This window comes from Euphorbia lathyris, chromosome 9 (assembly GCF_963576675.1).
Source record: "Euphorbia lathyris chromosome 9, ddEupLath1.1, whole genome shotgun sequence".
Classification (NCBI taxonomy): Eukaryota; Viridiplantae; Streptophyta; class Magnoliopsida; order Malpighiales; family Euphorbiaceae; genus Euphorbia; species Euphorbia lathyris.
In genome coordinates, this window is record NC_088918.1 from 66,515,310 (window position 1) to 66,542,917 (window position 27,608).

The 27,608-nt window shown below is 36.1% G+C and overlaps 1 protein-coding gene and 1 long non-coding RNA gene across 2 annotated transcripts; both read left to right on the top strand.

Annotated features, from left to right (window-relative positions):
- Nucleotides 1–27: 27 nt before the first annotated feature.
- LOC136206350 (uncharacterized) lies at nucleotides 28–2,511 on the top strand. Its single transcript, XR_010676256.1, has 4 exons — nucleotides 28–335; nucleotides 417–531; nucleotides 641–736; nucleotides 2,293–2,511. It is a non-coding gene; the product is annotated as an uncharacterized lncRNA (long non-coding RNA).
- Nucleotides 2,512–11,619: 9,108 nt separating this feature from the next.
- On the top strand, nucleotides 11,620–27,234 carry LOC136205320 (structural maintenance of chromosomes protein 3). Its single transcript, XM_065995858.1, has 31 exons — nucleotides 11,620–11,974; nucleotides 12,174–12,287; nucleotides 12,499–12,539; nucleotides 12,612–12,687; nucleotides 13,408–13,446; nucleotides 13,570–13,637; nucleotides 13,753–13,824; nucleotides 14,731–14,810; nucleotides 14,920–14,998; nucleotides 15,087–15,204; nucleotides 15,286–15,461; nucleotides 16,350–16,595; nucleotides 16,674–16,795; nucleotides 17,285–17,429; nucleotides 18,471–18,643; nucleotides 18,724–18,823; nucleotides 19,912–20,048; nucleotides 20,180–20,381; nucleotides 20,950–21,037; nucleotides 21,112–21,261; nucleotides 21,753–21,904; nucleotides 22,009–22,200; nucleotides 22,277–22,460; nucleotides 22,541–22,611; nucleotides 22,686–22,837; nucleotides 23,137–23,305; nucleotides 23,402–23,548; nucleotides 24,595–24,690; nucleotides 25,468–25,642; nucleotides 26,627–26,818; nucleotides 26,919–27,234. The coding sequence occupies exons 3-30, from the start codon at nucleotides 12,525–12,527 to the stop codon at nucleotides 26,815–26,817; spliced, it is 3,615 nt and encodes a 1,204-aa protein (XP_065851930.1). The 5' UTR covers nucleotides 11,620–11,974; nucleotides 12,174–12,287; nucleotides 12,499–12,524; the 3' UTR covers nucleotide 26,818; nucleotides 26,919–27,234.
- Nucleotides 27,235–27,608: the final 374 nt, after the last annotated feature.

Sequence of the window (27,608 nt, forward strand, 5' to 3'; positions counted from 1 at the left end):
AAATAAAACCTAAATATAAAACAATTGGATAGCAGAAATTAAACTCATCTCTCTGGCGACCCCTCACTTTGCCCTTTCATATCAGAAACCCTATAACCAAACCCATCTCCCACCTGTGCTTCTTCTCCGGCCACCAACTCTTGCCACCACTTCCTATTTCTGCCTTCTTCCATTTTGTTTTCCCCTTGCTCTTATCCTTACCCGTCTTTGTGAATATCAATTTCAGATCCGTAAATTTTCTGAAAGACCAACATTGTAGCTCTATCAGCCATTGTTGATGTTATGGTGTCTAATTGAAGTCTCTACTCACTTCTTCATACCCAATAGAGTTTCAGGTTTGTTAATTTAAATGCTATGCGTATGATTTGGGTATTTATAAATTTGGTTTTTTTAATTTATTGCTCTGGTGTGAGTAGGGTTTCAGATTTTTGCAATACCGCCATTTGAGAGACTACTGCAATTAATTCTCCATCGTTTATAGAGTACCGCTCCTGAAGCTTATAGAGCTGCCAAGGCTGCTTCTTCCATACGGTAAACTCTCAAATTAGATAGTGTTTTATGTTTTTCGTTATTTGAAATTTGGTTTTGTTTCCACCCTAAACCTATTTTAATTGAAATTAATATTTGTCGTATGTTGTAGACTCAGAAAAAAAAAAACTAGTGACAAATTTCATTCAACGTTTATCCCCAGTTCAAGAAGGGGATGGTTTTGTTTCCACCCTAAACCTATTTCAAGGTATGCAGCATGTTATTATTATTCAATATTTTGGGTACATTGACATTACTATTATTCAAGATCTTCTGGTAAATTTTCCTGTTATATCTGTTGATATTGTGTGCACTGTTACTTAAGTGAATAAGGGGATGGTTTATGTGAATAAGGGGATGGTTTTGGTATGGCGGATGTACAAATGAATTTGATCCAACAAATACTAACACCCGGAACACTCGCCAATTCTAGATTGCATATCTTAATTTTCTGTAACATGTCATATGGTCTTGTTAATTTGATTGTGTCAAAGGATAAGGTACTAAAATAGGTCTATGATTTTTAGGGAAGTATCAATTTAGGCTCCACGTAAAAAATAACACCAATATAGGCCTTTAAAAAAAGGTACCAATTTAGGCCTCGATAATGGAACGAGACACGACGTTGACATTACTCCGTTAAGTTCTATCGATTATACGTGGAGGAAGAAATAAAAAATTAACGAAGTAATAGAAATGACGTGTCCAATCTGTTCTCAAGGCCTAAATTGATACTTACCCCAAAACCATAAGCCTATTTTGATACCTTATCCCAATTTTTATTATAAGAACTTGTGTTTTTTCTAGTATTTAATTTGTCATGAGCTGACATGAGAATGAGGAAATATTTTCTTGACAAGTTTATACTAGGTCTAAACACAAAAATTGAAGTTTGATAACTCTGTTAAATGGTTTCTATAGCCTTTAAATTGAAGTTTATAAGAACTCTGATATGAAAATTTGCCTTTAAAAGGATAGTCTGGCTCTGATTTATCAGTTACGAATTTACCACTTTGCTAAATATGACACAAAAATTACTATAGTCAATTAGTTGTTTCAAACATTGACTTTATGCAATTGTGAGATAGCTATTGATATTAACATGTACGTATACGTGTTTGCAAGGTACTCTAATATATGTGATGCTATCTAGAAATAGAAATAAAGAATGAAATTATTTGTGCAGGGGGGATGTGTTATATTATATATTTATATTCAATTTGATAGTTCTCTAGCTGTGGGTGTAAAATTGGCAAAACAAATGTGGGTTTTCAATTCAGCGTCTCAAATGACCAATCCACACTAGCAAAATAATTGAATTCAGGCCTCCTGTATATGCAACCTCTTATTTAAACGTAATTTTATGTGTTATGATTATGAATTGTTCAGTTATGATGTTTCGTAGTTGTTTCTATTAGCTTTTATATTCAGTTGATTCGTCAAGTAATCAAGAAAAAAAAGTTTCTATTACTACTCACTATGGGGAACTTTCGGTACGGTCAATGATATCTTTTTCCTCCATGATGCTTTTCTCCAACTAAAAATCTTCAATCCTTTGTCATCCTCTGTGTTTATTGTACCATATATTTAAGATCATGAATTATTATTTTTTTCTCAGTTGTGTAAGAAAACTGTTAGATTTTGTTCATCCTTTGGATATTTAACAATTTAGATAGCAGTTCATGTCTTGTTATTAACTTATTAAAAAGCTTTCGTTATATACTTATTAGATGGATTATAATTTACCTTTTTTGTTGCTTTCAGGATGATCTCGAGGCACCAAGAGTATTCTAAATTGGAGCAGCAGCAACAATTTCGCAAAATTATTGTCTCAAAATTAAAGTTGGATATTATTTTTAGATTTACTGTTTCTTATAAACATCAAGTGTTCTTCGTTGTAATTAAATTAGTGGCTTTTCTATTATTGATAATGTACATTTTTCTATTGTGGATTAATAGAATATTGGATTGAGTCTTGAGATATGATATTATATTCATTAGTTTGATATATAAAATGAATAATTAAGTTTTAAAGCAAAAAACTTATGACCAGAACATCTAGCTTGATAAAAAAAATCACACAATTTATAACGATGCATTAATCACAATATATTAAATAAATTGGATTAAATCTAGTTTGTCAAATATTATAACATTAAATAAATTGTAACAAATAATGCATTGGTCACATTTTAATAATAAATTAATTGTAACAAATATTCTTTTGTCATATTAACAAATTTTGTCACAATAGATATTAAATATTTGTCCAACCAACTAACATTTTGTGACTAATATAATTTAGTAGCAACGAAATATAATCGATGTCGTGACTAATTATTAGTCACAATATATGCCGCAAAGGTGACGAATGAAATTTTGTCTCAACATGATCTTAATAATGGAGACAAACTACAATTTCGTCACAAGAAACTTATTGAGACGAGCTTATTGCAACGAAGTTTGTGACAAAATATTTAGTCACTATATGTATATTGTGACAAAATAAGTATATGTTCTGATGAAATTTTTCGTCACAACAAATCCTTTTTTTTTTTGTAAAGAAAGGACCAAAGCAAGCAATAAAAAGTCAGAGTCTCAAACACGCCATGCGCATCCCAGTCTACGCAGGGCGTATTTGAGACAACAAAACCTAGAATTGGTCCACATGCAGAAGATTTCTGACGAAATGGGCATTTACGCGAGGCGTGCCACACCATACGCGGGGCGTATTATGGGATTTCTGCACAAATAATGTTGCTCCATACTTGTACCTTGCAAAATTACAATTTTGCCCTAGCTTGATGTGTATAAATAGACAGCTATTGATACATCTTGGACACACCATTAGAGAGCAAACTATACTTGTTTTGATTGTTGTAGTTTTAGATTTGTTTTTAGGCTTTGTGTAACTAAACTCTTCCATCTCGAGAGCTTGTCCGTTGCTCCCGGCATTTCATCAAAGTTCCGCACCATCTCCGCACACCAAGCTCGAGAGCTCCACCATTCAAGTCCTAGAGACGGTTTTTGAGTCCGGTTAGCTAGTTCCGAGGGTGGATTCTTCCCTTTACACTTGCTAATTAGCTTGATCTCATCCTATGTACTAGGCGTGTTTGTAATTCATATTCATACTTTCCATATTTATAATTTATGATTCATAATCTTTTTTTCTATATATGTGTTGATGTTTGTTGCTTATTTTGATACTCGTAATTGACTATTGTGTAGGGGAACGCGATTTCCGACGCCATTCGGGCTATCTTTAGGGATTCATATAGGTGTTTCCTTACCGAAAGTGACGCTCCGAAAACCGTAGGAATTGACAAGCCACGGAACTTACGGGCCCTAATTTCTGGTCCCAAGCATTAGACACGCCTTGACTAGGAACCACGTAGTCTAAGTACTTCACGGGTCGGTCATACTACACGTAGTCGTCTTTGTAAGAGCAAAACATTAACCGTATATGCATTAGGAGTCGTTATTTGTCATAGTTATAACTTATCACCATCTGTATCACTTCTTAAGAGTTTCGTTATATAAATTTGCCTCACCCGTAGTTAGGAGTAGTTTGTAGTTGGTCCCCATATCAACCTCAAAGTATTCACAGCTTAAATAACGTATAAAACCGAGTCGTTTAATACTTGCAGTTATAAATCACGCGGATTCGATACCCGGTCTTAACCGGATTATTACTTGATACGACGGGGTACACTTGCCCCTAAGTGGTGACATCTAGTGAATTTAGAGCATTTAGAAAGACCACATCCATATTCCCATAGCACACTCATATCACACTACATTCGTAAACACACCTAGACTTCACAGCTATCAGTTGTCTGGAATTTCAAGTAGAGATTGTCAACACATTTTTTCGTTCCAGCCTCCTCTATTCATACTTATTCTGCAACGCATCCCAAATTCCTTTGACATATTTTTTCTCAGCATTGTAATAATCATATAGATTATCAATCAGTCAAGTCAATATATAATTTTTACACAAAAAACCAGTCTTGATCCACTTACCAGCATCGTGTTTCGTAACTTTCAATGGCATTTTCAACAATCACATGTTCTCCAAAATTTAGAACTGATACAACCCTTTGTGGTAAGATAAAATATCTTTTGTTTCCATCTAATTGAAAATCAAAATAGTTTACTGATATCATTTAGTCCAACAATATAATTGGTAGATTCATCAATATCGTTTTTTGAGAATTGTACATTTATCTCTAATATAGGAAATGATATAAATATCTTATAACGTTTCAAATACGGTCAATTTTACCTTTATATAACATAAAAATTAATTAGTTTGTTTTTACCGTCATTTAACTATCACATCGAATTTTTTAAATATTAATTATATCTGAAATATTTATCATGTTATTAACATAAATGAAAAAATATCAACAACTAAGTATGCAACATATGTGTAACTCAAAATTTTTTTGTCAAAAATATAAAAAATGTTTATTGTTTTACTACTATAGTTGTAAACAAAATATGTATAAAATTATTTGAGTTTATTGATAAATTTATTTAAAAGATTGATATAACCGTAATAACAATAAAATCAAACTGTTTTAAATATTTAATTAGATAGAATAAAATTGATTTTGTTTAATATATTTTTTTACTATGATTTTATTTAAAAATGTTAAAAACTAATTTTGTAACATTGAGTACCAACAAAAAGAAAATATAAAGATAGAGGGAAAGTTCACCTCATCCCATACCTTAATAATAATAAAAGGGTTAAGGTATAAACATACCCCTAATATTTTGGGTCAAGAGCAATTTTACCACTAACGTTTAAAATGATGCAATTTTACCCATAATATTGGAAGTGAAGAGCAATTTTATTTTACCCCTAATGTTTTTTTGATTAAAGGTGGAGAGGGAGCAGAGAGATCCCAACTAGGTTGGCACCTCCCTTAAAACTCCAACCCAGATATTATTAAAGATAAAAAGAAAAATTCATACGAAAGGCCAAAGAAAAGTAAGAAAGCTAAGTGAAACGAAACGAAGGTCGCTTCCACATGTTATCTCTGATCAGACCAAAACAGAAGTCCGGGGCGGTGCTCCATCGAATAATCTGGGGCTGCAAACGACCGTAGTTTGCTAATTTATCCGCTATTTGGTTTCCTTCACGGAAGATGTGAGAAACCACAATACTGATTCCGGACAGCAGGTCTAAATAGTCTAACCAGTCACCGCAGAGCATCCAAGGAACCCTCCTCGAACGAGAACGGAACATTGCAACAACATAAGACGTTTCGCATTCAAGTCACAGCTGGTTCCAGTTATTTTCTTCCGCAATTCGAACTGCACTGATTGCTGCCTCAAGCTCGGCCATGTGCGTGAATCTGTAGTTAGACGGCATTACAAAAGCCCCGATGACCGTCCCTGTGCAATTTCTAAAAACACCACCACCGCCGGCCGAATTGCTAGTGACCAATGCATTAGAGTTCGCCTTGACCCACCCGACTGGAGGAGCCGTCCAGCAAACTGGAATTATCCGCCGCATACGGCGAAGCCGAGGGCGAACAGCTAGAGAATTCATAATACTTCTCTCAACCTCCGAATTCCAAACAGTACCAGTCCCGACTAAATCTGTCTGTTGAAGCCTAGTCCATAAAGTTCTCAACGCTCGGTGTATATTTGGCTCTACGTTCTCAAAGAAGCAATCATTCTGTGTTCTCCAAATGATCCAAACAACATTTATTATAGCACTAAGCTAGAGATTACGGATTTGAGGGCTAAACCGAGCCTCGAAGGTATCAGTAAATTTGGTTTTAAGGTCCGTGGCAACCCCCATCCTACGACCAAAAAGGGATGAAACCGCATCCCACAACTAAGGAGTGAATTGACATTGTATAAATAGGTGAGTTGTCGACTCCTCACTGCTCTGGCATAGGCAACATCTTGAAACGATGAGCATACCCTTCCGTTTCAGTAGATCATGAATAGGAAGGCTGTTCTGAGCCGCTCTCCAAGCGGTTAACGAGTAGGACAGGGGCATGAAAGGATGCCAGAGGTGCCGTGTTATGTTCGTTGGTCTGAAGCCCAAGAGCCAATTATAAAATAGGCGAACCGTGAATATGCCATCGGAGCTAGGCTTCCAAGCGCACATATCAGTCGTGTCCCTATGTATCTTCACCGCGCATATATCCGCCCTATATTCATCACACATATCCGACAATTCGGTCCATACCCCCATGTGTATGAAATCAGAAACTTTCTCACGGCCTTTATCCCTTGCCGATTTACTTAAACCAAGACGCTCCACCACCGTTAGAGAAATCCAATCTGCATTCCAGAAGTTAATATTTAAGCCGCTGCCGATGAACCGCTTACAGTGATCCCGAAGCGCCTTATAGGCCGATTTAATAAAAGACCAAACAAAGGAGGAGGCAATTGGCCTAACAAGGCCTCTTGTATTCATGAATCTTTAACGAAGAATGTTGAAACAAAATGAGGTGTCAGCCAAGACGCCCCAAGCAAGTTTCCCTGATAATGCAGTATTCCAAATATCCAGTTTTTTGACTCCCAGCCCCCCTCTTTAAACGACGGGTAACAGTCAATCCAACGCGGAGTTATTATCTTTTTCCCCGAAGTAGAGCCTGACCATATGAAGTTCCGAATCTGTCTAGATATTCTCTTGATCAATTTGCTCGGCCATTTATAAATCAGAAATGAATGTGTTAAAGAGCCATGAATCACTGCTTTGACCATCGTAAGTCTCCCGGCCATGGACAGAGCTGAACCTTTCCATTTTGAGAACTTCCCAACAATTTTATCCGCCAATGGGGTAAGAAGAGAGGATTTAGGGGCTCCAACGAACAACGGAACGCCCAAATAGTTAAAAGGAAGCTCACCTTGGCGAATTCCTGTCACATCCGATAGCTTTCTCCTCCTCCTAGCTGTTACCGACTCAGCAAAGAACACCTCCGATTTCTGCCAATTCACCCACTGACCAGATATTGTACCATAATAGTCAAAAGCAGCGGCTAGAGACTTCGCATTCTCCATGCTCGCCCGACAAAATAGTAAAATGTCATCATCGTATAGAAGATGAGTGGGGAAGTTAAAAGAGCTTGAGTATGCTGATTGAGTGAGTTTACCTTCTACAACCAATTGATCTAACCATGTGCTAAGGAATTCCTCCGCCGGGCTAAACAAAATCGGCGATAATAGATCACCTTGACGGCCACCGCGGGAACAGGAAAAATATCCCTGAAGACCATAATGAGTCATAATGGATATCCTAGCTGATGATAAAAGATTAAGAATCCAATCCCTGAACTTCAAAGAGAAGCCAAATGCTTCCAAAACAGCGAGGAGAAAATTCCAATCCAGGGTGTCGAAGGCTTTAGCAATGTCAATTTTCAGGCTCATATTACCGCCGAAGCACTTCTTCCGCATGGTGTTGATCCTAACGCGATGCATTGGTGAATATTCCGGCCTTTAATAAAGCTGAATTGATTAGGGGAGACAGTTATATTTGCCACTTCAGCTAACCTAGCAGCGAGGATTTTAGATAGAACTTTGAAGCTGAAATTGCTCATAACTATCGGTCGATATTGTTCAATGCGAAGAGCGCCATAAATCTTGGGAATTAGTAATAGGACATTTGAGTTTAAACCGGTACTGATTTCCCCATTCTCAAAAAACCAACGAATCATGCGGCAGACATCTGGACCAACAATCCCCCATAAACTTTGATAAAACTGACCCGTAAAACCGTCAGGTCCAGGAGTACTAGTCGGGCTCATCCCCATGACTGTTTGCCTAATTTCTGAATCCGACGGACAACGGAGAAGCTCATCGTTCATTTTTCACTGTTTACCAACCCCAGTATAACCTCTGCCACCTTCGAAGTATCCACCGGCCAACCCGTGACAGGATTAGCGAATAAATTACCATAGAAGTCTGTTATATGACTCGCGATCCGATTCTGGTCAGTAACAACGGCATCATCAATCATCAGAGCCACAATGCCACTAGAAGTCTTCCGCTAGGTAGCCATTCGATGAAAAAACATGTTGTTGCGGTCACCAACAGACAACCATTGTACCTTGCTCTTTTCTTTCAGGTAAGTTTCCTTTTGCAGTAAGTGAAAATCAAGTCTCGAGTGAGCCTCAAGTTCCTTTGCGTGCAATTCCTTCGTAAACCCATTAACGAGCTGTAACTGAATCTCATTTAGCTCAGATTCACTATGTTCAATGTTCCGGTCCAGCTGACCAAAGCAATCTCTGTTCCACTGCCTTAAGACGTACCTGAGCCCTCTTAATTTGTGACTATGAAGTTGCATAGGACCCATGGGTGGATGTTCGGCCTCCCAGAAGTTTTTTTATCACATCTCTTAGACCCGGATGAGTAACCCACATCGATTGGAAGCGACACCTTAAGACCCTTTGATGATCACAATAGAAACGGAACAACAAAGGATGGTGGTCCGAGTGGTGCCTGATCAGAGATGTGAAGTTGTAAGACCATAATTGAGAAAATTCTTCTGAGACTATAACTCTATCCAATCTGCTCTCAACCCTGGCTTGACCATGCCTGCCATTTGTCCAAGTGTAGAACGAGCCAGCAGTTAGGACGTCATGCCATTCCCCATTATCTACAAATTCACAAAAATCCCGATAGGGCCGTGGAGCCGGAGGACCTCTAGATTTTTCGTGAGCACCCATAACCACGTTAAAATCCCCAATGGAAACCCAGACACCTGGATTGCTGTGTTGAATACTCGTTACTTCGTCAAACAGTAGTTTTCTTTGGTTTGACCAATTACTTGCATAGACAAAATAGAAGAAATGCAGGTTCCCTTGTAAACTGCAGCTCATTACAAGACATTGATCACTTCTATGCAGTATGTTGCTCTGCAGAGCCAAGTGATTGGCCTGAAACAGCCACATTGACGGCTTATCTCTATCATTATGTGCTATCAATTTCATACCCAATTGGTCCCAGAACCTGTGACTTATTGAATCAAAATCCCCCATCGGCTCGGCTATACATAACCAGTCCGGTTTGTATGAATTGAAGATGCTATAAAGATATCTTTGTGTGCCCGCGTTCATCAGGCCTCTACAATTCCAGTATAAGATTATCATCTGAGATAAGTCGGTGGCTTGCAGACCCGTCCGCACGAGTTATGTCCCTGTCCACTTTTTGCTTCGTAACTGTTTTCTTGCCTGTGACTGTTTCCCACCTATGTGATTCCTCATCCATTTCATCTGCCCAACTTCCCTTTGCTTTTGTCAACGGGGTGACGATGTTAGCAATTCCGGGTGACAGGGCTCTATTGCATAACTCCTCCCAACAATCCACTTTCGGAGCCTGAGCCGACACAAAAGGAGATTGAGCATTTAAAAGCTGAGTGTTAATTTCCTCATCTGGTTCAGAGTCCATTTTTGGATGAACTTCTTCCTTATCCGTAGATTCCCCAAGGGCATCAATAATCTTTGTGGTGATTTTAGAGACTGTAATTAACGAATTATCAATCCCATCTAGTGGTGGCTTTTCGACTCGAGATGGTTTTGCTTTATACTCAATTCTTGCCACTTTATCAGTTCGTTTAGGTGCTATTGGCTTTGAATTTTTCCGACATTCATATGCCATATGCCCAATGTTACAGCAAACTTTACAAAAGCTAGGGAGATTTTCATATGATACATCAATCCAAAATTGTTTACCCTCCCTTTCAACACCAAGTTGAGTGGGAATTTCATCTGCTAAATCAATATCAATCAAGAGCCTAACATAATGACCAACCTCCCCCTCTAGAGTCCTCTTATCGAACCTAATCAGCCCTCCTAGACCCCGAGCGATGTCCGATAGGATCTGAGGATCCCAATACTCCCAAGATAACCCATAAAGGCGAACCCATACCTGAGCATGTGTGGACTTTTCCGCAAAAGGGTCGAAATCTGCCTTCCAAGGTTGCAACTGGAAGATGCTTGGTCTTAATGAGGACGCCTTTACTCATTGCCATCTCCTTTGCCCTGTTCGAAGGAAGATATACCTGATAATATCCCCTTCCAATCGAGATTAATTTCCAAGGTTCCGATAACCCCTATTTCGTAGCGAGTCTGGTTTTTAGTTCTGCAGTTTTCCAAGGGGCTTCTCCTTTAGCCAGGATTAGCCGCCCGATGAGGGAGTGCTCGCAAAGAGCAAGGCGTTTATCGTAAGCCGTTTGCGATATTCGCACCGTCCGAATACCACCAATTTCAGAGATGATGGCCGCCAATTGTGGCTTTGACGGGATGTTACGGCGCATAATTGAGGAGAATGAAGGCGTCGGCTGAGGGGTGGCCTTGTCTGGTACTCCAAAGCGGAGATTTGGATTGAAGAGAACCCTAATTCCGACATGATCGTCAATCGTCGAGACCATGGCTGAAATCAAAGAGCAAAGAAGGAGATTGCAGCCGCAGAGGAACTAGGTCATCGTCCAGACCATGGCTGATATCTATTTTACCCCTAACGTTGATAAATTGGGTCAATTTGAGAAATAATTCATCAAACTATCTTCTCGGTCATGAATCTTGTCATCTACACTTCACACATGCGTTATTTTATCAGTAATAAATCACAAACATATGTTGGGATGTGAAAAAAATAAGAAAAAAATATTAAAAATATACTGTCTTTTATATGAATTAGACAAAAAATTCAAAAAATTTATCGAATTTATAAATATTAATCTCCAATTTTATTATTAAATTACAGAAAACATTATATCATTTTTTTTAGAACAAATTGATATGCAATTGGTGCAAAATAAAGAAAAAAACGACTGTATTTTATAATAGTGTCTGAAATTGATCCAATTTATCAACGTTAGAGGTAAAATTGCTCTTGGCTATAAATATTAGGGGTAAAATTGCACCATTTTAAATGTTAGGGGGTAAAATTGCTCATGGCCCAAAACGTTAGAGTATTTTTGCACCTTTAACCCATAATAAAAAGAAATTTCGAAAAAGTGAAAGTAATTAAAAAAAAAAAAAAGAAAGTTGGAGGAAAAAGGGTGTCAATTAATTAACCCGCGGACTCCATTTCATTTTAGTTTTTGAAATATTTTTGAGCGCTTCGAATCCGATAAAAAATACCTAACCCAGAAAAAACCCACACCAACTCAACTGGAAAGGCAAACAACCAGACCTTCAAATCGATACTCGTGGAAGCTTGCACCGTTCTTCACAATTTGCACTAAACCAACTGAAGTCCAGAAATTGAAGTATCAACTCCGATTGAAACCACTTCCGGCCAAGCCAATATGTCACTGTCTCTTCAGTGCTAATTCTTCTCATCCAAACGCAGCAGACGAATTCAACTAACCTATTAGAACAACAAGTAAACCTCTGTACCAGTACTGCCGATAGCAACTAAAACAGAGAGAATTGAGACTTGCAGCAACTCTAGCACTCCCACCTCAAACCTGGTAATTATCATACTCTAATCCCAATTTCTTAAGTAAACCCTTATATTCCTGTTCTGATACCATATCATACAGATAGTGTAATTGTATTTCTCATTATTTTAGTCAACGTGCATCACTCGTAGATACACAGTTGATTCTCACCTATATATGAGGAGAGATTATTTACAGCTCATAACTGTCTTAAACTTTCTTTGAACAGACCTGAAAGTGTTTTTGTGCAAAAGATGCTGGATGCTCGATGAGAGAATTATGTTTTGGTGCCTGTTTTCTGGCTAGAATTTGCTAGATATAGAAGCAAATCTTAATTTGTCTGGTTAGTTTATTTTTTATTTTTTATTTTCTTTATATATATTATTATCAGGATTAGTGCCTTCCCTTTCAAGCTCTTAAATCAAGAAGAATGCTTCTAGTTCTATTTCCGAACTTTGTTTTCTTTGTTTTTAAAAAATAATTTTTGTTGGTTTTATGATAATATTATCTGATATAGTTGTGGCTCATTTGTTTTTTCGTTATTTCACTGTCAGAGGCTGGATAATTTAACTATTTCAGAATGTATATAAAGCAGGTAACTCCAGGCAAATCTTTTTTTCCCCTATATTGTGAAAGATCTGATCTTAACTGCTGTGATCCAATGTAGGTTATAATTGAAGGTTTTAAGAGTTACAGAGAACAAATTGCTACTGAGCCTTTCAGTCCAAAAGTTAATTGTGTTGGTAAGTTTAAGATTATTTTTCCATGATAAATCGTTGTTTGTTTTGGATTATATGGCTCTAAATAAAAGCAGCTACAGTTTGTGTACTACAATAACTAATCTATTTCTACTGTCTAATTTAAGTTTTTGCATTAGTTATTGTATCTAAAGCATGGCTCTAGTTATGGCCTAATTTGGTTTATATCATTGTGAAATAATTATCACTGCTGCACTGCAGAACGTTAGTTGTAGAGGCTCTTTATTTTTTTGCCCTCCCTTAGAGAACTGGAGATCGGATTAGATAGTGCATCTATGTTGCACGGAAACTGAAACCGAAAAGGAAACGGACACGGAAACATCATTTTCAAGAAAATTTAGATAGGAAACGGTAATGGAAACGGAAACGGACATGAAACTCTGAAATGCTAGTGAAGAAGAGTTTATGTGCAACATAGTAGTGCATTAAGAGAAGTACAACTGGATGCTAAATACAATGAGCAACTACTGGACACAAAGCAATTGGATATAGTTAGTATATAACTTTTATCTACTGAGTACTTTATCACTGAAACATGTGTTATTGGTAAGGCTGAGGCTTTTCAGGTTCTCCGTTCTAATTGATAGAACTAAATAACATATTTCTTGAGTTATAGCAATGCATTTGACAATCTGCACCTCCTAAGATAACTGCTTTGTGTTGTATTATCAAACTTTATATCTTATTTCAAATGGCCTTCTGCAGTTGGAGCTAATGGATCTGGCAAGACAAATTTTTTCTATGGTGAGTGCATCCTTGATGATTGTTTATGTTTTAACTGCTTTGCTGGTAGTTTCTTCAAGGAAAATTCGATATAGAAATCATATTATTGTTTGTGTGCTTGTTTTTTTTTTTTGGTGTGTGTAGCCATTCGTTTTGTGCTCAGTGATCTATTCCAGAACCTGCGGAATGATGATAGGCGTGCCCTACTTCATGTATGTATGACTAAATGGTTTTTTCTGTTCACCATTTCAATATATAAATATCTTGGTTTCACAGTTTTTTTTACCGTGAATTTAACTTTTTGTTTGATCTTCTATTGTTCAACAGGAAGGCGCTGGACACCAAGTTTTCTCTGCTTTTGTGGAGATTGTGTTCGATAATTCTGACAATCGGATTCCTGTAATGATCTTAACCTATTCTTTTTACTCTTGGGGCCTGGTGCCCATTCTAGATGCTTTTATCTTTACGATGAACGACACTGACTTTATACATTTTCTGATTTTGTGTCAATATCGTTATCATTTTGCTTATTTTCTTTCATTCTTTCCTTGTTTCTTTGAAGCAACTTCCACTCTGTGGTAAGTTCATCTCCATATTTTTTCTTCTAGTTCATCTACATGTGTTTTTGTCCTTGTAGTTGTAATACCAAACTCTGTCTTCTTTCAGAAAGGAGTAGCTCAGTATTTTTCCTCTATTATTGCAGCTATTTACTAATTTATTGTGAGAGAAGGGAAAAACGGGAAAAATTATGTTTGGCATGTAGCCTTATGTTCTTTCCAATTTGTATTCAACTTATCATAAAGTCAAAATTGGCATTATGAGTCCCCTAATTATATCGAATTCCATGGTTGTGCACTCAACGGTATCTACTACCCTTTCTTAGAACTGTTCATCTAACTTGTGGGCTGTCGCTGTGAAATGCCTTATCTATCATATGCTGAGTTAAGGAAGCTCTTACATAACATATTCTGGGAAGTTTCTATTTAAATATTGGATATCAGTCTTTGCCAATAGAAACTAGACTCATAGCTGTAGGTAGGCACTTGGAAAAATGGACATGCATTGGTACTTTTATCATGAAACTTTGACCATGATTTTGTAAGAACTGTGTCATATTCAATCTTCAAGTATAACATGTCAATTAGGTCTTAAGAAGTCTTTGTTTTGCATAATAATTTGACATATTCTTTTCCTTCCAGAAGAATTTAAATCATTGCGATCTTTTCTTGGAATGTTATGTTTGGTGGTGACGTTGACATCTAATATCTTGTTCACATTTAAGACATCTTTTTTACCTTTCAATAGGTCGATAAAGAGGAAGTCCATCTGCGAAGGACAATTAGTTTGAAAAAGGACGAGTATTTTCTGGATGGGAAGCATATTACGTAAGTGTTTTGCTTGAAAAGATCCTTTGCCTGTATGCATCTTATTTGTTGTTGCCTCTTACTATTTTTTACTGTTGCCTTAACATTAGAAGTTGATATTAATTGGCAGGAAAACGGAAGTTATGAATCTACTGGAAAGTGCTGGGTTCTCTCGCTCCAATCCGTACTACGTAGTGCAGCAGGGAAAGGTACTATACTTGAATTTAGACGGTCATGCTTTAGGATTTTCAAAACATGTCCTATTAACAATATACTTCCTTTTTTTTTTCTCAACAGATAGCTTCATTAACATTGATGAAAGACTCGGAGCGTCTTGATTTACTGAAGGAAATTGGTGGCACTCGGGTGTATGAAGAGAGACGTCGTGAAAGTTTGAAAATTATGCAAGACACAGGCAAGTCATAATTGGTTTAGCTGATTTCTTTTCTCCTTGATCTTGCAGTTTGCTTTATGTGCACTTCTTCTTGGTAACCAGGTAACAAAAGAAAGCAAATAATTCAAGTTGTTCAATACTTAGACGAGAGACTGAAGGAGCTGGATGAAGAGAAGGAGGAGCTGAGAAAATATCAGCAGCTTGACAGACAGCGTAAATCTCTGGAATATACCATTTATGACAAGGAACTCCATGATGCTCAGCAGAAGTTGGGGGAGGTCAGCAACTTTTAATTGCCTGGATATACAGGATTCTGCATTTCTGCTTTTATCAATCTTTCTATGTGTTACACCTTTTGTCTTATGGGAGGCACTGAAGTTTAGGAGATGCCTGCAATTTCTCCTGATAATTTTTTTAGGTCTTGAAATTCATGAATGGATATTGCAGAAAGGACGAACATGGATGTCTTTCAAACTGGTTAACTGTGGAAGGACCAGTTATTATGTTTTATTTTGTTTTCTATTCTCTTCCTTCGTTCGTTTCGGGAAGAGACTCATACCCTGTATAGTGTGCAAGGTGTAAATGGTAGAACACATATTGGTAATATATTTCAGAACTCAAAATACCTGGTGGTGGAAAGACTCCTGTTTTATCATTTATAAATTGTAAGTTTGAAATTGTCCAGGCAAAAGTTGGTTGATCAAATGATAAAGGTTTGTATAAGACAGTTATTTTCTTTTTTGCTACATGTGAAACCTTATTGGCATAACAGGTGTGATAAGTCTGGTTTTAGAACTTTGCCAAGTTTACAACGAACAAGATTTTGCTTGGATGCTGTGAAGTATAGGATGAAACATCTATAAAAGAAAATGTATCTAACTCTCAGTTGTGAATTTACATCCTCAATCACTAAGTTCTTACCACTTTTTACTAGTTAAACTAGCTTTCCATTTTAGAATCATATAGATAATACTATCATTTTATATGATCTATATTTTCTTCAAAATAGTATTTGGATATTCTTGGTTCATATTTTGTGTAGTATTTATTTATTGCATGCAATTTTCTACTGCACTCTCTGGTACTTGGACTTTATTGTGGCCCGTTTTATTGTGTGTCAGCATGTTTAACATCAAGGTTGTATATATATTTTTCTGCTGTTTTAGGTCGAAGAGGCTCGAAACAAGGTTTCTGAAACTTCCACTAAGATGTATAACAGTGTGTTGGATGCCCATGAAAAGTCTAAGGACTTGGACAAGAATCTTAAAGAATTTTCGAAAGAGGTTCAAGGATTAACTAAAGAGAAAGAGGTGTTAGAGAAGAGACAGACTAAAGCTATAAAAAGGCACACAGAGCTGGAGCTTGATGTGAAGGACATGCAAGAGCGGATTTCTGGAAATGCCCAAGCCAAAGTATTGTTCTGTTGATTATATGCGTTTAGTTCTATAGATAGAGAATGCTTGTTTATTTTTCGGATATGCATCTTTCAGGAGGATGCAATGAAGCAGCTTGATATTCTTCAGACAGAAATACAGAAGTCAATGGAGGAGCTTGACAAAATTAGTCCATTGTATGAGAATCAAGTAATGAAGGAAAAGGATATTAGTAAAGGGTATGTCTAAATGTTTTGCATGCTAGTCATGTGTGGACCATGCCATTTTTTTTTGTTAAAGTGATTGATATCTCAAGTTATACCTCATGCTAGTTCTACTGGTTTGAGTTTGGAAATTGATCGCTTTAGGCAAAAATATTTACTAGTTTAATGTTATGATAATTGGAATTTAAACAGATATTTTTTTTTGTCAACTACGATATCAAGGACGCTGAGTGGTGAAACAAAAGTTTTCCTTTCAATTTGCTTTCCAATTTTGAACTTTCTCATTTGTTTAGTTGCAATCAATTTTTCTTTCCAAATCTTTGATGCTGGCTTCGAAATCTTCTACAGCAGTGTATGCATATGATTTTTTTTTTAATATATAAATAAAAAACCCCACTGGAAAATGTAATTTATCAAGTGATTGGAGGAGATTTCTTGCTATTTCTATTACCCCTTCTTTTTCAACATAGAAATTTTTATCAGATGGTGTGGATGACTTTGCAGAATTATGGAACGTGAAAAGCAGCTTAGTATTCTATATCAAAAACAAGGCCGCGCCACCCAATTTTCCAGCAAAGCTGCGCGAGACAAATGGCTTCAAAAGGAAATTGATGATCTGCAACGTGTTCTTTCCTCAAATTTGGCTCAGGTAACTGTTGACTTCTATTCTTTTTGAGGCTCAATATCATCATAGCTCTTATAAATATTAACTTGCTTACTATTCTGAAAGGATGATTTGTCTAAAATCTAGAACTTGTATACACTTTAATCTTTTCTTTCTGATAATAGTTTCAACTTTCAATGGTAACCTCAACTTAAGAGTTTCTAGTTTCATTGTGTCAATTATAGCCATTTGTTGCTTTTACTCATTTGGGGAATTGTTGTTCTACGTGGATGTGATGTGGCATGCTGAAATTTCTCCAATATGTTCAATGTTGTACATTCTAGATTGCAATTATAGGGAAATTGCATGAAAGGAGATACAATCAACTCTGGGAATGCTAAGAAACTGCAATAAATTTTGAGATGATGTATCCCTCTTAATTTTTTGGGGAGGATGATTGTATGACTAGTTTAGGTTCATTAAACATGTCATTGGTTAGAATATGTGTGCAGAATACTGGTAAATAAGCCAAATTTAAGAAAATATCCCTAATTAACATAAAATATCCACATCTGGGAACGCCATTGTTAGAATTGATAGGCTAGACAAATTGTCACATGTGCCATTTCTTGGATTGATTTAGTGATCTGTCTTTTTAGAGAAGTGGATCGTATCCTGAACCAGATTTATGGTATAGAAGCTCCTGTCCGTTGGTCTGGTTATCTGCTGATATACAATGTTCATAAAGTGTGTTGGAGGCATGCCTTTTTTGTCATGGATTCAAAATGTACTCTGTATCTCTACGGTCACGTGTCTTGCTGTTGGGCTGTCTTTTCTGGTTATTTACGAGGCATATACCTTGGTCCTTAGAGTTTTGACTTAATTAGATTGAATAGCTGGTGAAGAATGTGACCTACTTGTGTGTTGAATTGTCAGTGAGAAATTTGTGATTTCTTGTTTGATCCTAGATGGGACGTGATCCACTTGTTGATGTTTCTATAATGCTCTGCTTCTAGCTTTTATGTTGCAAGTGTATGTTCTAATTATGCTGGTTTGTTGTTTTCTGGATGTTTTCACTTGCTGCAGGAGCAAAAACTTCAGGATGAAATTCAGAAATTGAATGTGGATTTGGAAGAGCGAGATGGCTACATTGAGAATCGCAAAGCTGATATTGCAGAATTACAATCATCTATATCACAGTCCCGTGAAGGGTTTAATAGTCATAGAGATCAAAGAGACAAGCTGCAGGATGAGCGGAAGTAAGATTTTTTCCTTCTATTTTTTTTTTTTTGTTAGGGTATCAAAATTGCCTATTTGATTAAGTTGTTCCTTTCTGCAGGATGTTGTGGACAAAAGAAAGTGCACTTAATTCTGAAATCGATAAGCTGAGAGCAGAAATTGAAAAAGCAGAGAAGAGCCTTGATCACGCAACACCTGGTGTAAGTTATTCTGTGTGGATGTGCATTTGACTCTATGAGCTTAGTTATTTAAATGACGGAAATAGTACTGCTCTTAGAGGAGCTGATGGTACTATGCATCGTTTGCTTAATGTTTTTCTAAATTAAGCTTAAGCATCATTTTGAGTGAAATGAAATTGGTCCAAGCCTAGTCTCAATTAGTTTGTTGACCAACTGCATGAATAATTTTGGAGAGAGGGTTTGGATGTTGATGTAATTTTTCTGTACTCCAAGATGTTTTAGGTATTACTATATTTGAGTTGTTCATATGTTAAGTGTTTTTCCTTGAAAAATTTAGTATTCACTGTATTTTTGGTACTTTAGCAGCAAACAAGGCCATTGTTTTTTTCTAAATTTTAATTTTTTTTTTCCTGAATCAGTTCAAGATCAAAGACAAGAATTAGTATATTTGGCATTTGTAAACCATTTAATTGTCGTCTGACTTGGATAGTGGTGGTTTCTACGCTTGCAAACAGCCCAACCAAGTACAGATCATGACTGATCTGGCTTGAATCTATCTCTATTTAACCTTGGAAAAAACTATTGATTTTTTGTTCACCTGAGCATGAGCAGTCGAATACCTGCCCTTGTTTGTTTGTGTCCCTATGTATGCCTTTTCACAGTCATCATATGCTGTTCATAATAGGATATAAACACTGCAAGATTTAAGTCATAATGGATTGATGTCTTAATTGCATATGATGACCCGGAAAAGAATTATCCTTCACTAGTTGGTGTCATGGAACCACTTGAACTAAAAGCTTAAGCTGATAGTTAAGGCCCAATTCGTATTAATATCTGACACACCCCCGCATGCGAATGCTCATTGGGCTTGAAGCGTGTACAACACAAGCCCATCTTACCATGTGCTCAAATTAAATCAACAAATGGGGTTGCCAGGATTCGAACCCTTGATCACTTGGTCTAAGAGGCTCTTATCATGGAACCACTTGAATTAAAAGCTTCAGTTGATAGTTATGGCCCAATTCATAATATATCTGATAAGGCTATAACCATTAGATATTATTTTCCATGCAGGTAATTTTTGTTTATTGTTTCAATGTTTTCAGGATGTAAGGAGAGGGCTCAGTTCGATTCGGCGGATCTGTAGAGACTATAAAATTAATGGAGTATTTGGTCCTATTATAGAATTGATTGATTGTGATGAAAAATTTTATACTGCTGTTGAAGTCACTGCTGGAAACAGGTATGTCTCATTTATTTTAGTCTATTATTGATTTTTATTGAATTATGTGCCTCTGATTTGCTTAGCCTTTTTACTTCAATCATCCTGTATCTGGAATATTTTGCTTAGATAATTGCTATGTTTATGGGCAGCTTGTTTCATGTCGTGGTTGAGAATGACGAAATATCGACGCAGATAATTAGACACCTTAATTCATCAAAAGGTGGACGTGTCACTTTTATTCCTCTAAACAGGGTTAAGGCTCCACATGTAACTTATCCACAGAGTTCAGATGTCATACCTTTGTTGAAGAAACTAAAGTTCTCTCCCAATTTCAACCCTGCTTTTTCACAGGTCAGTTTTTCTGGTGATCCTGTTCTTACAGAAATAGTGATGGATCCATTGAGGAAATGAGGATACATATTGTGTTAGTAGAGGTATCTTGGCTTATGGATAACTAACAGAGTGGTTATTCCAGTGTGGATTTTGTTCAGGGGTATTATTTATCAATATCATCGCTTCACAAATAAATTATCTTTATTGGAATGGATTGATTTTATATGATAGTTTCAGAACTCTTGTTTCAGTCGTTGTCCTGGCTTGAGATGCTTGTAGTCATTGGTTGCTCTTGGTGTTAGATTGATCAGTGATGATAAGGGATGTTTCTGAAATTGATAATTTTTTAACTGTACAGTTAGTAGAGTTTCTTGAGCTCCCAAGTCCTCTTTGTAGGTTGCTCAGTTCCCTATGGAACTTTTCATGAACTGAGAAAGTGAATTTTCCACCACCTTCACCAAACACATGAATTTTTATGTGCTTTCATTTCTGAAACAGGACTTAAATTGACTAGCAATATTTTGCATTTGACAATTATCAGGTTTATATGCTTTGAGTTGCTTACAACTACTACTATCATTATCAGGTTTTTGCTAGGACTGTGATTTGTCGAGATTTGGATGTCGCCACTAGAGTTGCTCGGAATGATGGGTTGGACTGCATAACTCTGGAAGGTTCACATCTTTTCTTTTAATGACTTTCCTGTCCATGATCAACAGTCGGGGCTTACTAAGTGAACATTTTTCAGGTGATCAAGTAAGCAAGAAAGGTGGTATGACAGGGGGCTTTTATGACCATAGACGTTCAAAATTGAAGTTTATGAATATAATTATGCAGAATACACAGTTAATCAATATGAAGGAAGAAGAACTGCAAAAAGTTAGATCTAGCTTACAAGATATCCTTTTTCTGTTTCTTACTGTTACCTCGAAAGGCCTTTTTAGGTTGTGTTTTCTTTTCAGTTTATATGGGTTATCAAAGCTATCTTTTTCACCATTCTCATAGCATTTATAGGTGCAGCTGATAATCAGCAGCGCGTGGGTGTTTCCTTGTCCGTGAATAATATTTATAAGCTTGAAAATATCTGCCTAACTTTTGTTTTAACCTGGAATAGTTATGGAGTTCCAATTGCTATAAGCAACCTGGAATAGCTTTTATTTTTATATTATTGGCATAATGCAGATTCTCTTTATTGCTTTGTTGACATACCTAAATATGTGCTTTCATGCTATGCTGTCTCAGTAATATGTGTATATTATTATAAACACTTGAATCATGGAGCAGGACTAATTTCCACGCGTTGCCTTTATCATATGTATATGTGGAATTAGACATTATCACCGTTTTTGGAAGAAGTTGACTCTTTTGCTTTCGCTTAATTATTCTCACTTGTAGACCAGAAAATTACTGAACTTGTGACTGAGCAGCAAAAAATTGATGCCAAGCGGACTCATGACAGATCAGAGTTGGAACAGTTGAAGCAGGACATTGCTAATGCCAATAAGCAAAAACAGCTTATCTCTAAAGCTCTTGAAAAGAAAGTAATATTATTTCCTCAAATTACTATTGGCTTGCTAATCGCAGTAGTTTTAATTTTTTTTAAGCTTTTGCTGCTGTTATAGTTACCACTGTCTATCATTTGTAGGAAAAGTCTCTTGCAGATGTCCTAACTCAAATAGATCAGCTTAAAGGAAGTATGGCCACGAAACAGGCAGAGATGGGCACAGATCTCATTGATCACTTAACACCAAAGGAAAAAAATCTTCTGTCACGACTGAATCCTGAAATAGCTGATTATAAAGAGAAGCTTATTTCCTGCAGAACAGATCGTATTGAGGTTTGAAAATTTTACGGAATTGTTTATCTTAAATTTTTCTTCCATGTATTCTCATATTGTATTTTCCAATTTATAGACTGAAACAAGAAAAGCTGAGCTAGAGACCAATCTTTCAACTAATCTGAAAAGGCGAAAACAAGAGTTAGAAGCTATAGTATCATCTGCAGAAACTGACGCATTGCATAGTGAAGCTGAATTGAAGAGACAGGAGCTAGCAGATGCTAAATCATTGGTTGAAGTTGCGACACAGGACCTGAAACGTGAGTCTTGTATTAGAGCATGTATTCAAATTTGAAATTTGAAAATTAAGGCACGTGTTCACTGAGGTTTTTGTACATAGGTGTTTGTAGCAGGATAGGTGAAATAACAAAGGAAATAAAAAAGATCAAAGATGACAAGATGAAATTAAAGGTAACTTTCCAGGAATTTTGGATCTTGATTTTTAGTATTTTCACCTATAGCTAATACTGTTGTGCGCTTTTCAGGCTTTGGAAGACAACTATGACAGGACGCTTCAGGATGAAGCCAAAGAACTAGAGCAGTTATTGAGTAAAAGGAATCTACTTCAAGCCAAACAAGAGGAGTTCTCTAACAAAATTAGGGAATTGGGCCCCTTATCATCGGATGCTTTTGAAACGTACCATTTCCACTCGAGCTTCAAATTTTCTGCTATCAATTATAAACAAATATCAGTATCTTACTTGGATTTGTTATATGGCCATGTTCTGCTATCAATTGAGATACTTGATGTTTTGATTGATTTAATTTCTGTATTTGAGCTGCCATACGAGTTATGGTTAACATGCTTTTAGTGCATCACTCTCATCATTGTTTTCTTCTGTTTGAGGGAATGCAATCATATTTTTTTTTATGCTGTTTCCTATGTACTGATTTTGGTTTTTGACTAAGGTATTTTATGGACATTGCAAATTATAGGTACAAGCGGAAGAGTATCAAAGAGTTGCATAAAATGCTTCATAAGTGCAACCAACAGCTACAACAGTTCAGTCATGTCAACAAGAAGGCACTAGATCAATATGTAAATTTCACAGAGCAGCGTGAAGAACTCCAGAGAAGGCAAGCAGAACTTGATGCAGGTGATGAGGTATTAAAACATTATTTCTTTGATCTTTATGTTGCATTTACTGTTTACAACATGGAAAGCTGTTTTAGTTGTCTCATGCATACTGTATCATTGCAGAAAATCAGAGAACTTATCTCAGTTTTGGATCAGCGGAAGGATGAATCTATTGAGCGTACTTTTAAAGGTGTTGCTCGGCACTTCCGAGAAGTATTCTCCGAACTGGTGCAAGGTGGTCATGGACATCTAGTTATGATGAAGAAAAAGGTTTGCTAGTCGACTTTTAAGCTTTATTATTGTTGCATATGCAACTACCATTTCATTTTGTCTTTGCTAGTGCTCTTAAAGTTTTAATCCAGAAGTGTGCGGCTTTGAAGCTTAGATTGCATCGTGTTTAGGGCTTATAATGTGGCTTACATATTTGTTTCACACATCTGGGGCTACCATCACTTGTTTCTCACTGAAAATTCTCATGCGCTTTGACACACAATTAAGGTGCGCTGGGATCTGTGTTTTTGCTTTATCCTGCAGGGTAGTATAGATGAGAGATTTTTATTTGCATGATCTGATATTCTTGATATTGCATGACTTCTATAGGAACTAGTTTGCTACGAAAGTTTGAACCGTATTTGCTATAAATTTTCCCCATGAACATCTGTTCTTTTGTTGGGATATCATAACTTCAATAGGAACTAGTTTTCTTCCTTTGTTATTCTTTTAGCCATATTTTCTAGTCAGCTTTGTATACCTCTCATTCCCTTAATCTTTCAACTTAAAAAGTCGTGTTCTGATGTGAGTTTTTTTATTGTTAGATTAAATTTACATATATTTTTTTTTTATTAAAAGGTAGAGGACAAGGAAAGGAAGCCCGGGATATCCCAATTAAATTTACATATATTAAAGAGTGATTTTTTGCTTAAAGCTTGGTCTGCATTTGAACTAGTATCAGTTTATTGATTGTGTTGGTCATCAATTGGTTCAGGATTTACACTTGAGCCTTTATCTTTTATTTGATTCCTTCAATGTTCCTGCTCAAACTCTCTCTTATTTGTATAATCTGATCTGGCGCAAAGTTACTCTATAAGAAATGTGCTCATTTCTGTGACAACAGATTATAAACGTTTTTTCCTACTATTTCGTCACAAGACATTCCGACTCCCTCGTTTTGATGATTGACTCTATGTTTGGTTTGGGATTATTTTCTTTTCAATTTTGGAAGGAAATAGTCTTTTATTTTATGGAGATGTCTTCTGTTTGTGATAAGATGATGTTAATCTGTAAAGTATGTTAGTAATTTTATTGCATTTGAACAGGATGGTGATCATGGTGATGATGATTATGATGATGATGGTCCTCGTGAGGCTGATGCGGAGGGGAGAGTGGAGAAATACATTGGTGTGAAAGTGAAGGCATGTATCTTTTTAAAGGCTTAATAGTCTGAAGTTCCTCATCCGATTTTGGTCTTTCAAATATAGCAAGTTCTTTTCATTTTATCAATTTTATCCTCAATTGTAGTACATGTTAAAAAGAGTGCTTTTCTGAATTATAACTAAAACGGGTTAACTTGCAAAATTAACTAAATCAGCACTGCAAATAAGATATTTGTTTTATTTCCAACACAATTAACATTACATTTAAAATTTGAATAACATCATTTTGATTTTTTTCTAACCATCAGAAAATTAGTGTTAATGTTCTTCCAAGTAAATAAGGACGAAAAACTTATTAGTATTAAGAGTTAAGTAAAACACATATAAGATATTCATTTGGTTTACAACTTGGGATGAAATCGTTATCATATGATGTAAGTTTAAGCTAGAATGGATAAAATCAAAAGAATAGGGTGCAATTGGAATACAATCATTGTTTATGTGTGCATGTGTGTGTTTTATTTTAATATTAGGCCTTCTTTTAAATTAACCATAATATTTGCATGAGGATTTGTTTTTCATGGTAAGATATCAGAATTGGTCTTGCAATAAAAATACTGGCCGCAGCACTTTTTGTTGAGTTTATTGCAAACATAGGTTTGAAAGAGATAAGAAGTCCAATAATACTACTCTTTTGGTCCTTAATTCTTTTATTACATGGTTAGGCATAGGTTGACAAAAAAACTTGCATGGAATCTTCAATACATATGACTATGTAAGCTCATAACTAAGTTAACTAACTTCTGTGCTGTTTAGGTTTCATTCACAGGACAAGGGGAAACACAATCTATGAAGCAACTCTCAGGAGGTCAGAAAACTGTTGTTGCTCTGACATTGATCTTTGCTATACAACGATGTGATCCTGCTCCTTTTTATCTCTTTGATGAGATAGATGCCGCCCTAGATCCTCAGTACAGAACTGCTGTCGGAAGTATCCTATTTTATCTTCTTGTTCTTGCTATAGCTTTTATTGTTTATGCTTTTTTGTTCTTTGAGGAATCGATCTTCAACTGCATGTGTTTTTTCATGTTAGCTGAAGCTTTTATATCTATACTTGCATGCTTGGATACACTTATGCTTGAAGAGATCGTTTTTGCTTTTATGTGCTTGGGTCGTCATTGTTCCCTACATGTATCTGGGAGTTGGTTTGTTCATACTACTCAAATTTCCTGGAGTATGAGCAGAAGTCATTGAATTTTAACTGATAGAAGAACTCGTTGAGAAATTTCATGAGAGATGATTTGTTTTGTTCATTGTATCTTATTAATAATTTGTTTCTAAAGGGTCATCATTTATTTAGGTGGTTGAAAATTATGTGTAAAAGCACAAATTTGTGTCAAGTAAAGTGTGTTTATGAGGAATGGAAGGGGAAGACACTTGCACTTTTTCTAGCTGTCAGATCTGGTACACTTTGTTGGAGGCACTGCTTTTTTTTATTATTACTAAATGGTATGTTGCAATTTCACATATGGAATGAGATCCCTTTTCAGGGGATTTCAATTGATTTATATATTACAATACTTTGGAAGGTGTTAATTATGATACCGTTTACCATGTGAATATCTTAGTATAACATGGTCATTTTCTTCCAAAACCTAGTTCCATAGGGGTCCTCCATCCCAATGCTTTTAGGAAGGAAATAAAACCAAAGACTCTATCTAGCAGGTTATTGCTCAATAGCAGCAATGCATAAATTTAGCTACTCAAGAACTATAATGATATTTTCAATGGTCACATTCAAATGATGGTGGTCTGTTCTTTTTTCTGAAATGCCATGTATTATATTTTTTCTTATGATGGAAATAATGCTTGGGTCCGTCCCTCTCATTTTTTCCCCTTGTGTTTTTGCATTGAGTTGTGCTGTTGCTTTGATCTGTCTTATTGGTTGGAGATCCTTGAATCACTTGTTTGATAGATATGGTACGTCGCCTAGCTGATATGGCAAATACACAATTCATAACAACAACGTTCCGGCCAGAGCTTGTGAAAGTTGCTGATAAAATATACGGGGTGACACATAAAAACAGAGTGAGCCGCGTCAATGTTGTTTCCAAGGAAGAAGCATTAGATTTTATCGACCATGATCAAACACACAATGCAGAATAAGGTCAGAATGTCTGGAATTAGCCTTCTCTTGCTTTATTGCATTTCAGTTGAATAACTAAAATAGGGTATAAAACTGAGAAGTTTTATTTTGGATTTGGCAGGTGGAGTCCCTTGTAGATTATATATACATGTGGATATGCAGGAAAGTAGTCTTCTTCACTTACCATGTAGGAAGGATATGCCACTTAGCAGTCTAAAGCTTTGTCTTAGAATAGATTGTTAATTTTGTATCTTGATTTATTGTATAGGTGTTAAAAAGTATTAACTTAGTGTAGTTTGGAGTAGTTTCTGATTGGTTATTTTTAATTGTCATTATAAGCCTTGAAGTTACTAATTGAGAAAGAACGGTGGTGGATAATATGGAATGACATATCCTGTTGTGTTTAGTATTATGATGTATGTCAGAATTGTTTGATATTTTTGCATTTGTTAGTGGCTTGGTGTTTAAAGCTCAATGAGCTTCTTGTCTGGTTTGGTCTTTTTGTATTTTCTCCGATTTGGCCAATGTGGTATGTTAATAGAATGCTGCTATTATATATAACTAGTCGAAGTCTCGCTTGTTGCACGAGCTACTAATATTGTTTAACTAGTATTTCCTTTTTACCAATTGCGAGTTATATGAGAATATTTAGCTAATAACTTTTTATCAAAAAATTACATAAAGAAATCCCCAATTTTTGAAGAATGATCACCTTCATACTTGTGTCTTCTGCATTATTAATATGATAAATTATTTACTTTTTTTTTTGGTCAAATTTGTAACATGAAATGCTATAATTATAATTAAGAAT

What these genes read in the sequence shown, in the direction of transcription:
- LOC136205320 (XM_065995858.1), top strand. An exon ending in AAGCTGCAGGATGAGCGGAA is followed by an intron (nt 18,644 to 18,723) that starts GTAAGATTTTTT and finishes TCCTTTCTGCAG; the next exon opens with GATGTTGTGGACAAAAGAAA. An exon ending in AGTTAGATCTAGCTTACAAG is followed by an intron (nt 21,262 to 21,752) that starts ATATCCTTTTTC and finishes AATTATTCTCAC; the next exon opens with TTGTAGACCAGAAAATTACT.